Genomic DNA, 17,090 nt, shown 5'->3' on the forward strand with positions numbered 1-17,090 from the left:
TATGGAATCATGTAGTAAACAAAAAAGTGTTAAACAAATCAAAATATATTTTATATTTGACATTCTTCATGGTAGCCACCATTTGTCTTGAAGACAGCTTTGCACACTCTTGGCATTCTCTCAACCAGCTTCATGAAGTAGTCACCTGGAATGCATTTCAATTAACAGGTGTGCCTTGTTAATTTGTGGAATTTCTTTCCTTCTTAATACGTTTGAGCCAATCAGTTGTGTTGTGACAAATACAATTGGTTAAAGAAATATTTACTAAGTAAATTCAAGTTTTAAAAAATCAAGGTACATTTTGCTTTTATATTTTTCGTTCAGTGTAGATAGCCAATATCAACAGCAATGTTGCTGCTGCACGATTCTGAATTAAGTGATAATGCCCAAGAAGACGGTATTTGGAGGATATATTGGCATGGGCTTTGTCTTGGAGACAGTAATGATTTGAAGGGACTGGTGTTTCAGCAGGGTGCAATGTTGTTATGCAAGGAATGTTTGGGGCAACAGTACTTCGCTGGATTTGGTGGAGTTTGACGTTTAAATAGCAATGTGTATTGTTTTTGTGTAGAACGAGCATATATTTCACATTGAAACTGAGAATGTCTTGATGTGTGACATTTTGGTCATTTCTTCTGAGTGAATAGGGTGGAACAAAATGTTTCTAATTGGTTTCCGTTAAGATGGCATTCTGTGCGCACAACAATGGAGGCGTCCTTCCTACGAATTGGACGTGATTGCTTATTCAACGTAGTAATGTAAACAAATATAATTGTTTGCTATGTTCTCCGTTTATTACCAAGTACTTCACCATATTTCAGTGTAAATCCGTTTGGCTTGATATCTAGCTTGCTACGGTTGTTAGCCTAGTAGTTTCTTTGGATGGGGCTGATTCTGGAAGCTGATTGGTTAACGTTCCACAAGTTACCACCGCCTAAAGCTATGACGTTGAAATTCCTATTTACTTTATTCCAGCTCACTGCCAATCCACTATCTCATCAGCCTCGCCAGACAATTTATAAACTTGAAATCCATCTGGACATTATCTCCCATTTATTTTAGACTAGCATTTGGGTTTTCTTTAGCGGATACTTTTATTAACCAAATGTCACTGACATTTGCAACATTGTTTCAATATTGAAAATTCGTCTCCGGCTTTAACATGAACGATACTTTCAATGTATAAACGTTTCAGGCACTGACTGAAGTGAACACTATCCATGAGACGCATATCATGGAAAAGTAATATGGTGGTAAATTCCTAATGCATAAAAATATTTTCATAAGTATTTACAATGTACAATTTACAAAGTATTTACAATGTTTGTAAATTAAGGCTACACACCAAACATACAAACTCATTGGTCCAATCGAATTTTATTTTCAACATTTAAGACAACACTTCTCATACATTGATAACAATACATTGTCATCAACATTCTTCTACAGTAGTTGTAATATATTACTTATACTCCTTTCAGATATTTCAACATATTCACATACTGTACTTTATCAGTTAAGACTTTGCTCATTAAAAAGAATAGAGAGCATCACTGGTTTGAGCGTGAACATTAAAAGAGCACTACTGTGGGGTAACCGGGAAGGAGTAGGGGTAGAGAGGTTGCACGCTATAAGGAAATGACTCGTCATAATCTAAGTCCTCCAACTTGAAGAGAGACCCCAGCACAAACCAAAGCACTCGAGAATAGTAAGTTACTGTTACACACTCACTCCTAGACATACACATGATAAGGAACACAGGCTCTGCAAAAGCTGTTTTCCTTGACCGCTCTCACTAACACGGCAGTGGAATTTCACTAGTATTTGTACATTATCTACACGGACACATTGCTGGTAACAACATACATTAAACTAACATTACACAAATGAAGATCTTACCCCTCCACTGTGTTATGCTAACATTGTCAGACTTAACAGACTCTGAAGTCAGTCGTCTGCTGCCTTCGGATATCCTTGTACCTCTCATTACGACAGAACCCAAGATAATGGGAGGGTCATCATAAAGAATAAAATAACAGATAAAAGACAATATGAAAGATTCAAATGGTCTCATACCACCTGGAGGCTGATATTTCCCTTTCATCGGAATTGTCTTTCTGAGCTTCTATAAATATGTAACACAGTGCCACACAACACTCAAAATAATCATTCTTGTTCTCTTACAAAGGAAATCAATTAATTTGAGACCCAAATTGAATGAACCTGAAATACCTCTTCACAAAGTTACAGCATTGGCCGAATATGTCTATCACAACAAAGCTTGACCTCAGTCTCCAAAACAAAACACCTACAAATGGCTTTCCAACACAAATATAGCACTCTATATTAAATGGTGCTTTTTTGGCATACGAAAAAATTTAATTAAAAACAACAAAAATATACATACGAAACATGAAGATATGAATGCGTTGAAAATAACAGAATTTTCCGGAACAAGTACAAAAACATTCCTGACATCACCGTATGATTCTTCTAACCATCGAAAAACAAATGATTTGTAGTACAACGGTACTCATTATCTTGGCCTATGCTGCAAATGTAACTATAAACCTTCACTCATTTATATATCATTCAGAAAACAGGAAATCTGCTCTTCAATTTCCCTCAAACCGTTCAACGATATATTTTGGGCTAAGCCAATTTGATAGACAATATATTAGTTTGTACATTCGTACAGTACTTCTGTAATGTCAAATACACACAAACATTTCTTTGGGTCTTTCATTTGAATTGCCAATCAAAAACACAACATGTGGAACGTATAAAGGACAGTATAAAGATGACTGATTAGCTTCATTTTCATTCTCAGCATACTGTAGTATACTAACATTAACAACAGTTCTTTCCTTTACTAACACATTTTTCCAGTGTCTCACCAAACCTTTGATGGTATATCTCAAAGTATCGCTCTCCTCACATTCACGTACGCACTGTACCTGCTTTTGTACCTTTGTCTCAGACGTACACATAAACTAATAAATAACTTGAAACGCCTGAATTAAAGAAATACAAGCTAAGATGTTCCAGCTAATACAACCAGGGGTTTTGAAATTGTGCGACCTGCAATGACATAATAGCCGTATAGCGGTTTGTTTATAAACATGAACACAGTGTCAAAGGTTATATGGGAGGTTACAGTCTGTTGTCACAGGGATGGCACAACAATAGTGTGGTCATCTGGGTGGTGTTCATTAGGCCACACAACAGAAGGTGTTTTAAAACATTTTGCAAAGGAAAATGAAAATTAACATTTCTTATTGGACAAGGTAGTATCGCCCGGTTTCAGTCTTCTTGCTGCCGCTTGTTAACTAATGAACACGCCCCGGGTGTTAATGCCAAGACATACAGTGCATAAGCAATGATCATATGTGTTGTTCAAACATTTTTCTACATACAGTATATCATGTCTCAAAAGGTTCATTGCGTTATAAGACGGCCTTTGAGATTTTAGATTAGCTGTGGAATGTTTCATAATTTTGTTCAACCAAATAATAGTGGAATCATGATATCATACATACACCATAATGATACAAATCATAAAGAGGAAAAAAAATACATAACTTATTAAGACCCCTTTGCAGAATATTCATTCACAGTCACACGTGCGCACGCACACACGCTGGGCCGTTGGGGATTGTCACTAGAGCTTGGTGAGACTTCGGGCAGGGGTAACGGGGGAGTGTACAGTATGGGTGTTAGGCTGGGTTAGGCTGAGCAGGGCTGGGTTGAACTGGGATTGGCTAGGGCTCCTCGAAGAGCTGCAGGTCCAGTCGTACGACAATCTCTCCTGTGGGCACCTCGTGGAGCAGCAGCCTCTTGGTGATGGGCCCTTTGGAGCCCTGGTCCTTTTTAATGTCCGCCAGACGGATCTCTGTCCTGCCTAGGAAATCTACACACAGTCAGACAGACAGAGGGAAGGATGATGAGTATACAAGTAAAGAGGGTTCAATATAAGGTTGCGTCACACCCTATACTGTGATAGAATATATCGCATGGCAGCACACTGAATCAAAAAGGCCTCTAGTCAATAAAAGGCTGTTTGTGTGTGTATGAGCTTGCGTATGCGCATAGTCTCCTAGTAGCCTTTTTAAACAGAGTGTTATTCTGGTATGTGTGTGTGTGTGTGCGCCCGCAGCCTCACCGTCAGGAGAGAATTGGTCCCTCTCAAACACAGTGACGCACAGCACGTCCTGCTCCAGGTCCTTGATGAAGAACTGACAGTTGGAGTTCCACTTGGGGTTGAGAGTGTCCTGCAGGGTCTTGGTGATGTGGCACTGGGAACCCATCGTCACCTCGCAGTACGGGTTGCTCTTACCTGAGAAGAGATCACAACTTAGGGTTGATCACAACTTTCCCCAAATCCCCTGGTTTGAAAGAAATCACGGTTGAAGAATTCCAAGTTGGGAGGATTCCCTCCATGCTTATTCCCTCCGGATTCCTAAATCCTCAAATTGGGATTTCTGGAACAAACTTTGTCAAGTTACCAGAATTTTACAACCCAATAACAGATTGGCAGTTGTACAGATGTTTAGAATACCAATATGGGTATTCCTCCACAAAAGAGTATTTTAAATCGTTCGCATACTTGTGCTCGATTAAGCTGGCCTGGTGAAATAGAACCAATGGAATAGTCCCAAAAGGGCAAACCCCACCCATCTGGCACTGCAGGCAGGCTCAAAATACTATTTGAACCCCTGCATGTACTGTTAACACTATCATTCTTCTCCTGTGTACTGAACAGCAATCGACACGTATTAAAGGGCTGTCACTCTCTCGTGTCAGTGACACAGAGATCAGTGTTGAGATCAACTTAAGGTCTGGGTGTGGCAGGGGGTCATCTCTAGGGACTTACCGTGGGAGCGGCAGGGCTTCAGCTCGATGCCCTCCACAATGTTCACCATCAGCCGGCCGATGCCCGTGGCCCTCTGTGAGCGAACTGCATCGAGACAGACACAAACGTAAGTGGTCAGAGGCAGACCTAAACAGAGGCAGACCTAAATGTAAGTGGTCAGAGGCAGACCTAAACAGAGGCAGACCTAAATGTAATGGTCAGAGGCAGACCTAAACGTAAATGGTCAGAGGCAGACCTAAACGTAAATGGTCAGAGGCAGACCTAAACGTAAATGGTCAGAGGCAGACCTAAACGTAAATGGTCAGAGGCAGACCTAAACGTAAATGGTCAGAGGCAGACCTAAATGTAAATGGTCAGAGGCAGACCTAAACGTAAATGGTCAGAGGCAGACCTAAACGTAAATGGTCAGAGGCAGACCTAAACGTAAATGGTCAGAGGCAGACCTAAACGTAAATGGTCAGAGGCAGACCTAAATGTAATGGTCAGAGGCAGACCTAAACGTAAATGGTCAGAGGCAGACCTAAACGTAAATGGTCAGAGGCAGACCTAAACGTAAATGGTCAGAGGCAGACCTAAACGTAAATGGTCAGAGGCAGACCTAAACGTAAATGGTCAGAGGCAGACCTAAACGTAAATGGTCAGAGGCAGACCTAAACGTAAATGGTTAGAGACAAACACACAGAAAAGTCAGAGGAGACAAAGCCAGTATGAAAACACTCAGTTGTCATGAGAGATAGTTTGGTAACACTTTACATGAAGTTGCTATTATACCTGTGTACTAACACTGTACAGACATTAGAAACCAAATCATTGTTAGCCATTTCCTTGCTTCTTAGTGAAATTAGGCCATTTTTCTTAAAAGTGGAATAGTCACTATTCGTCATGTATAACACATAAATCGCTCAACTCCACAATTCCTACACTACTATGTAGCAACATTTTCATAAAAATGTTACTATCATAATTACATGGTTACAACGATAAGGGGGTAACTTCAAATAATAATACAAAGTACTTACATAGGGCTTTTCTGAAAGCCAAAGATGCTTAAAAAAGACACTCATATAAAGTGTTACCAACAGTGCTTTTAAGACCCTGGTCCGGGAGGGTAGGTGACAAAGCTGTCCCTCCCAGACAGTGGACCTACAGAGGAGCAGAGAGACAGAATGTTATACCCAGGTAGGCCTTCTCCCTCTTCTTCTTCTCTGTCTCGATGAAGAGCTCCGAAGCTGCCTTGATCTTCTGCACCCAAGCAGTCCTGCATGAGTCATCACAACAAGGTCAAAAGAAAGCCTTGGCTATGTATGCGTAAGAGAGAGAGTGTGCGTGTGTGTGTGTGTGTGACTGCATGCATACGTCTGTGTGTGTACCTCTCGTTGATGCTCTCTGCCCGTATGGTGTAGACCCTGTCGATGTGGGAGATGTGGAAGATGGGCTCGTCTCCCGAGGGATCTGTTGGCAGTTTCACCAACACCTCGTTCAGGAAGATGGGCTGTAGTGGGGGTTAAAGGTCAGAGGTCACAACAAGGTCAGAACTCCTGGGGTGCATCGCAATAATATCTTGTCTCATTCTTGAAGTGTGCACTCGTTTATTACATCCCACAAATCTAAAAGCATGGGATTGGTGCAGGTTTGGGGTAGAGGGAATTTCCACAATATTTCTTATACAGGTCATTTCCTTTCAAATCAGTGAAGAGAAGTGAACAAATGTACAGAAATGAGGGATAATTGGGATGTAGCCCTGGTCTTGCCACACTACTGTACGTGGGGATTTGTACGGCATGTCCAAGACCAAATCCCAATTATCTCTCCTTCCTCCCAAAGTGGTCCCATGGGCCCTGGTCAAAGGTAGTGCACTGTATTCCCTATAGCAGTGGTTCTCAAGTGATTTTGCCTTGGAACCCAAATTGAACCAGGTTCTCTCAGTCGCGACACAATAATCCATTGCGAAAATGAATGGAGAAAATACAATATGGAAAACATAAATTTTTTTTATTTTATTACATTTTATGTAATTTTAGCCCCTTTTTCTCCCCAATTTCATGATATCCAATTACGATCTTGTCTCATCGCTGCAACTCCCCAACGGCGCTCGGGAGAGGCGACGTTCGAGTCATGCGCTTCATTGATAGTAAATATAGCAATTACATGACATTCATATAAAGTGTTACCAACAGTGCTTTTGAGACCCTGGTCTCAAACAACCTGACGAAGATCCGTTTCAGATCGAAACGTTGTCAATAAAGTGGTGAATTGGGAGCTTTAACGGTGTGAGTGCCTTCTTGTTCTATACTAGTATACTTTATTAGCCCAGCACCTATGTTTTTAAGGATGTGCGTATGACCACAGACTTTTCTATAAAGGGAACAACATTCCCACCTCTTTCATTGTCAATAATACAATCTTGCCCATATTCTTGATGAAGAATGTTAATAAACTCACTGGCTTGAGACCACAAAATCATCCAAAATAGCGTTGCTAATAATTCTATATTGAAAATACTGTGATTGAAGAAACATTTTTACATTTAATCTCTGAACAATTTAAATTACTTATCCTTTCTACACACTTCCTACCTGGTTTAAGTTGTTTAAGTTCAGACTGGAGTATATATATATATATATATATATATATATTTATTTTTTTATACGTTAAATTTTTTTCTACGCAGACACCCATGACCCACTCAAAACCTCACATGATCCAAATTTGGGTCACGACCCACAAGTTGAGAATTGCTTCCCTATAGGGTGCTATTTGGGACGCGTACAATGTGTAGGTTGGTGAGAGGAGAGTACTTACTGTCTTGTACATGCGGTACTGCAGGTGGGACTTGGCACTGAACACCTTGTCGCAGCCCGAGAAGCCCAGGGGCTTGATGATCTGAGTCAGGAGGAGGAAGTCGTTGAATAGGAAGCCATACAGCTCCTTGTTGCTCTTGGCCTTGTAGAGTTTGCCGCTGTGCAGGAACTTGCGCGGGCCCAGGCAGTTGGTCACCGAGTTGAACACGAGTTGCTTAAAGAAAGTCGTTAAAAGAAAAAGGGCCAAGTGAGTGAGTTGGGAGTGAGTCTGTTCACGGTGTGGAAATGTGTCAATTGTGTGTGTAATTTTGTGGAATCAAGTACATGTTCCTGTGCTTTTCATTGTGTTTTATTTTACCTTTATTTAACCAGGCAAGTCAGTTAAGATTTTTAAAATGTATTTTACAATGATTTGTGTTGTGTGTCCGTCTCGGTGTGTATTACCTCAGACAGCCCCTCACACTGGACGTGGGCCTGGATCCACTCCAGCCGGTCAGAGTTCTCCTTCTCCCTGACGCCCTCATTGACCTGGGAACACAGCTCCTCAGCCTTCTCCAGAGCCTGCTTCAGATGGCTATGGTCCGGGTGAGCCTCTGGAGTATTCTCTAGGATCTGCGCCGCATCACACATAGTTACAGATAGTCAATTCCAGTGTGTGTGTGTGTGTGTGTGTGTGTGTGTGTGTATATGTATGTATCAGTTAAATCTTTTATTTATTCCTTATTTTACCGGGTAGGTTTAGTGAGAACACATTCTCATTTACAGCAACAACCTGGGGAATAGTTACAGGGGAGAGGAGGGGGTATGAATGAGCCAATTGGAAGCTGGGTATGATTACGTGGCCATAGCGGTATGAGGGCCAGATTTGGAATTTAGCCAGGACACCGGGATTAACACAGGATTAAGATAAATGCCATGGGATCTTTAGTGACCACAGAGAGAGTCAGGACAGGCGTTTAACATCCTATCCATAAGACAGCACCCTACACAGGGCAATGTCCACAATCACTGCCCTGGGGCATTGGGATATATACACTGCTCAAAAAAATAAAGGGAACACTTAAACAACACAATGTAACTCCAAGTCAATCACACTTATGTGAAATCAAACTGTCCACTTAGGAAGCAACACTGATTGACAATAAATTTCACATGCTGTTGTGCAAATGGAATAGACAACAGGCGGAAATTATAGGCAATTAGCAAGACACCCCCAATAAAGGAGTGGTTCTGCAGGTGGGGACCACAGACCACTTCTCAGTTTCTATGCTTCCTGGCTGATGTTTTGGTCACTTTCGAATGCTGGCGGTGCTTTCACTCTAGTGGTAGCATGAGACGGAGTCTACAACCCACACAAGTGGTTCAGGTAGTGCAGCTCATCCAGGATGGCACATCAATGTGAGCTGTGGCAAGAAGGATTGCTGTGTCTGTCAGCGTAGTGTCCAGAGCATGGAGGCGCTACCAGGAGACAGGCCAGTACATCAGGAGACGTGGAGGAGGCTGTAGGAGAGCAACAACCCAGTAGCAGGACCGCTACCTCCGCTTTTGTGCAAGGAGGAGCAGGAGGAGCACTGCCAGAGCCCTGCAAAATGACCTCCAGCAGGCCACAAATGTGCATGTGTCTGCTCAAACGGTCAGAAACAGACTCCATGAGGGTGGTATGAGGGCCCGACGTCCACAGGTGGGGGTTGTGCTTACAGCCCAACACCGCGCAGGACGTTTGGCATTTGCCAGAGAACACCAAGATTGGCAAATTCGCCACTGGCGCGCTGTGCTCTTCACAGATGAAAGCAGGTTCACACTGAGCACGTGACAGACGTGACAGAGTCTGGAGATGCCGTGGAGAACGTTCTGCTGCCTGCAACATCCTCCAGCATGATCGGTTTGGCGGTGGGTCAGTCATGGTGTGGGGTGGCATTTCTTTGGGGGGCCGCACAGCCCTCCATGTGCTCGCCAGAGGTAGCCTGACTGCCATTAGGTACCGAGATGAGATCCTCAGACCCCTTGTGAGACCATATGCTGGTGCGGTTGGCCCTGGGTTCCTCCTAATGCAAGACAATGCTAGACCTCATGTGGCTGGAGTGTGTCAGCAGTTCCTGCAAGAGGAAGGCATTGATGCTATGGACTGGCCCGCCCGTTCCCCAGACCTGAATCCAATTGAGCACATCTGGGACATCATGTCTCGCTCAATCCACCAACGCCACGTTGCACCACAGACTGTCCAGGAGTTGGCGGATGCTTTAGTCCAGGTCTGGGAGGAGATCCCTCAGGAGACCATCCGCCACCTCATCAGGAGCATGCCCAGGCGTTGTAGGGAGGTCATACAGGCACGTGGAGGCCACACACACTACTGAGCCTCATTTTGACTTGTTTTAAGGACATTACATCAAAGTTGGATCAGCCTGTAGTGTGGTTTTCCACTTTAATTTTGAGTGTGACTCCAAATCCAGACCTCCATGGGTTGATAAATTGGATTTCCATTGATTATTTTTGTGTGATTTTGTTGTCAGCACATTCAACTATGTAAAGAAAAAAGTATTTAATAAGATTATTTATTTCATTCAGATCTAGGATGTGTTGTTTAAGTGTTCCCTTTATTTTTTTGAGCAGTATATATATTTTTAGACCAGAGGAAAGAGTGCCTCCTACTGGCCCTACAACACCATTTCAGCAGCATCTGGTCTAGCATCCACGGACTAACCAGGACCAACCCTGCTTAGCTTTAGGGGCTGTGGTCAGGCTTCTCAATCACATACACTTTATTCGAATGGTGGGAAGTGTGTGTGAACATACATTTTTGATGATGAGGGGGTAGCGCGTCACCCTTTGCATGGGTTTGAGGAGGAAGCTGGAGAGGGGCATTCCCTTACAACCTGGATCCATGGCCAGTCTCTGTAGGGGAGAGGAAATATTATCACTATCAGATATCAGCATAGAACCTAATAACACACACACACGAATCACATTGGATCAGTCCCAACCTAGTGCTGTGGCTCGGCTACCCATCAAATAAGAAAGTATACTGACGCTAGTATCTCAGTCTAGTCTTGCTGTGTCAGACATCACATGAAGAAACCAAGGACGGCTGGGATCAAGGCTATTCACAGCCAACCAAACAAGGTGCATGAACAAACTGAATGAGCACGAGACATTCAGCCACTCTAGAGGCCAATAAGAGTTCAATACAAAATAGTCAAACATAGGGCTCTGGTCAAAGGTTGTGCACTATATAGGGAATATGGTGCCATTTGGGATGGTGACGCATGCAACGCGTTCTTTGCGGCCTTTCTCCATTACCTTGACAAAGTCCTTGAACTCGGGCACCTCATCGGTCTTCTGCTGGATGAGCGTGGCCCCGTTGAGCTGGCAGCTGCAGAAGCGGATGTAGGGCTGCATGTGGGGCAGCTGGGCTGTCAGGATGTCTCCAATCATCTTCACCGGCATCCGCTCGCCTGACATCTTCTTCCTAACCCTCAGAGCCCTGGTGATGGGGGACAAGAGGAAGGGGGCAGAAGAGAATGGGACGATTGAGTCTGGTTCTAGTTTTAACCATGTTCTGAAGCTCTACAGTGTTTGTTTACAAGAATCAATGGCAATATATCATTACTTTAAACGTGTACAAATGGATGTACCAATCCCAGATTGCCCCTTTAAGCCACGAGTCATGAAGACCCACGTTTATTTATTTATTATTATTATTATTTTTTTAAATCGGCTGCTATCCACCATACAGCCAGTTAAACTATAGTTAAGACAACAGGACCAGAGGTGGCTAGGGGGCGTACTTGAGCAGCTTGATGTTACACATGATGAGCTCCTTCCAGTTGACGAAGATCATGGCCACCTCTTTCTCTGTCAGCAGCTCCGACTCCAGCAGAGGCTTCTGAAAGACCTGGCGAGGAAGCGTTGATGCAATGTTGACGCAAACGTTCCGGAAACGTTTGCATGTAATGCTGATATGGCAGAGAGAGTGTATGCTTGGACTGCATGTGTGATCAATGTTACCATGGAGTGAATGTATGTATGTAGTGTGGCTACCTCGGTGACGAGCTGCAGGTCATTGACATAGTTCTCTTCGGTGACGATGAGCTCGTGCGTGTAGCCCTGTCTCTTCCTCTCAACGGGGGTCAGCATGTCCAGCAGGTGCAGGTCAGCGCACCCTGTGGAACAGGACAACAGCTTCGATCAGCTCCCCTCTGTCACTCAAATACTAAACAGCCAATCAGAACACAACCTCAATGTCCCATCTCTCAAACAAACTTCCACAGAAAGCCAATGGCTGGCCCTTTGGACTTTCCGTCTTGAGAGTTCTAGGCACGTAGACTGACATCTGAACAAGTCATTGAAATTAACACAATATAGCCTACAAAATACTTCCCTGGAAATGAATAAAAAATATATATTTAGAAGGTGTAGGGTAAAAGGGTCTTCCCCTAAAAAGCCAGCCTAACATCATACATAAAAATAAAACAAGTTGAAAGCGTAATTATTTAGACCCTTGTAATTTACATTTTTCTAGTTATCTACAAAAGGAATAAAAATAAAGCAAACATGCTTTGAAAAAAAAAATGGTGGTAAGTCTCTTGCTCAAGTAAACAAACCTTTTGGTTTTTAAATCAGTAAATAAAAACACAAGTCCACTGTTGCCATTGAGCTTTTTAATCATTATACACGTCATTTTCTATATTAAAGACGGCATGACACTTTTTATTAAAGCTGACTTGTTTGTATACATTTTTCAATTTATACATTCATTTCTGATAAAATGCTTCAGGAACCTAATGCAACGATTACATTTTGGATTTGTTGTTGATTCATAACAGACCAGAAGCAATTCAGTTTATAGTCATAGAGTATTGAATATACTGTATGAGTAGTTCGAATTTTTTTGTGCTTCTCAAACCCGAGTCAGTAACGGAGTACAAACCTCCTTGAAACTGATGGGTCTCAAAAGACACATTGGAAAGTCCAACAAACCAATCATAAAGCAGCAAACACCAATACTGTCACATAGTGGAACCAATAGGAACCAAACGGTTATATATATAAAAAAAAGGCTGCATACAGGAATTCCATCTTTGTGTTTTAGAATAACAATAAAATGACAATACTGTTGTGTGACAAATGCAAACAAGATTGATATGGTACCAGTACAATACTACTGTGTGCGTGTATATTGCTTTGAATGGATGATGCCATGCCTTTTCTTTTGTTTGAGAAGAATAATAGTTTAAGGCCATAGCTATATAGCCCTAGAACTTGGAATTCCACTGTAACATTGACTACAAAAAATACCATAGTCTTAGTTTTTCTTAGTTTTCATATGTAAACATTGTTAAAAAGGTATTATCAGGAGGGTATTCTTTTCATATTTAGTATGTTCATATTCAGCTGAATCACAGTTCTTTTCAATGGGATTATCTTGACAAAATAACGGAGTAAAAGGTCAAACTAAATGGACATGTTGCTTCAGATTTTTACAAATGGCAACTGCATAAACTGGTAAAAACAACTTCAGGAGGGAAGGGAAAAAAATAATACAATACTACATAACCATATATATTTAAAACACTATGCATTATAATTGCATTCATTTATAAAAAATAGACTGTCGTGGTATAGTGACTGGGGACATAGACTTCAATTGACATACATCTAGGAGAAAACATGTAAACAAACTGAGGAAACTCATGAATACAAAACACCCCATTTACTCTGTGACTAATACATAGTTCTGAGGAGACAAGAATTTACTTGTTGAGGATATAACATCCTTACTTACTTTGTGTGTCCATTCAGATCACACAATTCCAAGTCTGTGCATACTGTGTGTGTGTGTGTGTGTGTGTGTGTGTGTACCTTCCCCTCTCCATTTGTGGCGGCTGTGCAATATTTGGTTTGCATCGATCATAACCTCGTTTCACAAAATGCTACAGCACAAAGTAAACACCCCAGCACCTCCAAACAACAAGATTCATCCAAAGAATGTTTGGAATGAACATAAAAAAACACAGCTAGATGTGAATGGCTAAATGGAGAGGTTCAGTCCCACCCATAGGTTTGACAGACAGCTTCTCTGTCCACTGTATGAGCTGGCTTTGGGGCAGAGGTGGTCTGGATGTACACTATAGTAAATGTAATTCTCTCTCCCTCCATCCTATAACGTGACCTTTGAACCCCTAGACTAGTCCATTAGACAGGTTGCTCATGATGAACCAATCCCAGGCCCAGTCGGACAACCAACCAGCCACCCATTCCCCTAACCCTCCAGTTTGTCCAGATCTGTAAGATGTAAGCAATATGGTTACACCTATCCCGTTTCCTTCACATCTGCAAACTGAAGGGGTACGGGGAAGGGGCTTGGGGTTGTCTTTCGGGCCAGGCCCCGGTTGTTTTGGCGGCCCGTCTGATGCGGTGTGTCATGAATAGTGGGTCTTTCTGTGGAGCTGTGGGTCGGATGGGGGAGGGGTTAGTAAGGGAGGGGAGGGAGAAGCTTAACGTCAAATGGAAGCCATTTGACTCATTAGTAAAAAAAAAAAAAACATAAAACTGTCCGACCAAATCCGTGGTGCTGTGATAAAAAAAAGCTGAATGACTAAATCTACAAAAAAAGTTGACAGAAAGCCACAAAAGGACCCACTATCCAGTCTCCCATTCATATGACCACTTCAAGTAGTTGTTTTTTTCAATTTCCAAAAAAACTAAAAAAACATTGAAATGTTTTGATTATTAATAAATGTTTAATTTGTTTAAGTAAATTGTTAAAAAAAAAATAAGCGGTGTAGGATAAGGAAGCTGCTTGGCAATTTTGGCGAGTGCGTCTAACAGTTCGAATATAAGGAGGTAACGGCCTGCTCTCTGCAGCTTGACTCTTCTAGCCCACAAGGCCAGGTGGTAATCATGTGGCAGTCACATGATCGGGGTGGCTGCATCTCCCATCATCCCGCGGGGGCAGTGTTTAGGGGATAGTGGGTCTCTTTGAGGACTTTCAAGGCTGAGTGGGAATGGGCAACATATGAGTCCTAGAAAGAGGAGGAGAACACAGCACATAAGCAAAAAACGCAAACCAAAAAAACAAACCAACAAGACAACAACAACAAAAGAAAGAAAAATATGCAAATACACGAGCGTGCAGAACTAAATGGACGTCGGTGGCGGACGAGTTCACGAGACGACACACAGCGTGCAGCATAACAGATGGAGGTGGAGTCTAACCATGGTATGCATGAGGGATGTGGAGGGGAGGGGGCGACTACAGGACATTGAGGGAGATGTTAGTGAGGAGGGACTGTACACACACACACACGCACACCTCTATTCAACCGAGGATGATACATGATCTGAAAGGTCTTCAAAGAGGGGGCCCATAGGTATCAGTATGATCAGTTGCCTACAGATTGTACCCTTGTCAAACACGGTCTCATTTGATTAGATTCCAGAGGTTTCCGAGGGTTTTAGTCTAAATGAATTAGGTATCGAAGAGAGTGAGAGGATACAAGAAGATCACGTCTATACAAAGCAGGAGTCCACATCGGTGTGTGTGTGGAAGAGAGGAAGGAATGTAATCACAGTACTCCTTATGACCCATGTTGGTATGTGAGTGTGTGTGTGTGTGTGTGTGAGAGAGAAGGGTGCAGTATATACTCAAACTGCTGGGTGTGACTGTGAGAGGGAGACTTTAGTAGTAGTGTGTCCACTCACATTGTTGGCTGGGGTCTGTGTCGGTGGTCAGTTTGACGTAGTTGGAGGGGAAGAGGCCCACGGAACCGTTCAGCTCGCCTTTCCACCAATCAGGGTCCTCCCTGCTCAGCACGTTGATGATCTGGCCCTTCCCAAAGGGCAGCTCATCATCATTCTGCGCCATGTAGTCGTACATGCCAATCACCTGACACACTGCTGGAGACACACACATACAAGTGAAGGGTTAGTCAGACGGCCATACAATAAATAGACTTAGGCCCCGTCCACAAAAAAAAGAGACTAAACGCAGTGTTTGATCAAATCTGTGATGCATTGTGGGTAAATTGTTACTGACCGATTTATCTAATAAATATTCAACATTAATGATGCAAACAAGGCGATTTGTAGATCAAATCAGTCGGCAATGTCGAACAAACCCCAAAAGTCTTGTTTAGGATCTGAGAGGATTGGACGGGTATTATATAGGCTACTATGGAGAGAATTCTACATATAGCTTATCAGAGAACAAGGTAGAGCTACTACCAAATTAATTATACCTATCCAATCCCCTCAGATCTACACAGGAGACTAGGGGTGTAGGGGCTAGGGCTTACTCCTGGTACTAATAGGCCTACTTCACAACACAGTCCTCTGTTACTGATAATGACAGAATGTTATTGTAAAGAAAGTTATTATAACACAAAATAATGTAATTACAAGGATGTTATTATTTCAACAGAAAATAATGTTATTATAAAGAATGTTATTGTAAAGAATGGTACTATAACATGAAATAATATTATGACAGGAAATAATGGTATAATCAAGGATGCTAATATAACATGAAAGTACACAGAGAATGTCTGCACAAACAGTGTTAGTACCCGTCATATGTTGAGTCAAAGAGGGGCCCCAAGGCCCCGGAGGGCCCCCGTCAGGTCCCTGCTCCTGGCCCCTACCTGCACTGGGCATTGGCAGCTTGGGGGGTGTGGGTTCTGTGGGCGTGGTCTTATTGGTGCTAGGGCTCAGGAGCTTCACGTAGTTGGCCGGGAACCAGCCAATCTGCCGCTTCTTTCCCCGGGCCTGGACCAATGAGAGGACTTGTGAGTATGGGAGAGGCCACAGGGGCAGAGCAAGATAATTTTAACAGTAAGAAACATAGTCCCTTTCACTAGTGTTTAAAGCAAATGAATGGATGACAATTAATCTACATTACTGTATTGTAATTTCTACATCACTGTCTATGTATAAATGACCATATCACCTTGTATATTAGTATTATATATTAAGACAATTATTGGCACATCTATGTCTACATATGAACACAACTTAGCATTTAAAACATCTGCTATGACATTTCAAGTAAGTGTTGTGTGGGGTTTGTTTGTGGTGAGTAGTGTTGAGAGAGATGGTCCTCCAACCTGCAGCTCCCCTTCCCACCAGCCCCCTGGGTTCTTCTTCCTGATGAGAATGAGCTGGCCGGGCGCCAGGGTGAGCTGCTCGGCCCCCGTGGCCGTGTATGGGGCGATGACCTGGGCTATCTCGGGCTTCTTCCCCAGGCTTCCCGTCTTCCCTGCGGGTCCCAGTCCCTAGAGGGAAGACAGAGAGCTCTGGTTTTACTGGGAGCACAGAGGTGTGTTAAACAAGGCACACAGTTCGTGAAACGTTAGCTAATGTTGGCCAACTAGCATACTCTTATTTGTTTTATGTTCACCGTGAACGTTCGCTAATGTTAG

At 42.7% G+C, this 17,090-nt stretch overlaps 1 protein-coding gene across 10 annotated transcripts in view; it reads right to left on the reverse strand.

Moving 5' to 3' along the window:
• Nucleotides 1-1,358: 1,358 nt before the first annotated feature.
• LOC106574310 (intersectin-1) overlaps nucleotides 1,359-17,090 on the reverse strand; it is a 67,607-nt gene continuing 51,875 nt past the window's right edge. For 5 of the 10 annotated variants that reach the window (XM_014150137.2, XM_014150134.2, XM_014150136.2 and 2 more), the window contains 14 exons: nucleotides 16,776-16,943; nucleotides 16,239-16,437; nucleotides 15,376-15,570; nucleotides 11,713-11,834; nucleotides 11,460-11,566; nucleotides 10,972-11,155; nucleotides 10,468-10,566; nucleotides 8,119-8,286; nucleotides 7,676-7,888; nucleotides 6,244-6,365; nucleotides 6,049-6,131; nucleotides 4,874-4,957; nucleotides 4,163-4,336; nucleotides 1,359-3,910 (listed from right to left, as the gene is read on the reverse strand). In XM_014150137.2, the coding sequence (XP_014005612.1) occupies nucleotides 3,762-3,910; nucleotides 4,163-4,336; nucleotides 4,874-4,957; nucleotides 6,049-6,131; nucleotides 6,244-6,365; nucleotides 7,676-7,888; nucleotides 8,119-8,286; nucleotides 10,468-10,566; nucleotides 10,972-11,155; nucleotides 11,460-11,566; nucleotides 11,713-11,834; nucleotides 15,376-15,570; nucleotides 16,239-16,437; nucleotides 16,776-16,943 (2,067 nt within the window). In that variant the 3' untranslated portion in view covers nucleotides 1,359-3,761. Of the gene's footprint in view, nucleotides 3,911-4,162; nucleotides 4,337-4,873; nucleotides 4,958-6,048; nucleotides 6,132-6,243; nucleotides 6,366-7,675; nucleotides 7,889-8,118; nucleotides 8,287-10,467; nucleotides 10,567-10,971; nucleotides 11,156-11,459; nucleotides 11,567-11,712; nucleotides 11,835-12,317; nucleotides 14,697-15,375; nucleotides 15,571-16,238; nucleotides 16,438-16,775; nucleotides 16,944-17,090 lie in introns of those variants that run through there. The other 5 variants (XM_014150138.2, XM_014150135.2, XM_045697568.1 and 2 more) reach the window with 5 other exon arrangements.

Source organism: Salmo salar, chromosome ssa16 (assembly GCF_905237065.1).
Source record: "Salmo salar chromosome ssa16, Ssal_v3.1, whole genome shotgun sequence".
NCBI classification, from domain to species: domain Eukaryota; kingdom Metazoa; phylum Chordata; class Actinopteri; order Salmoniformes; family Salmonidae; genus Salmo; species Salmo salar.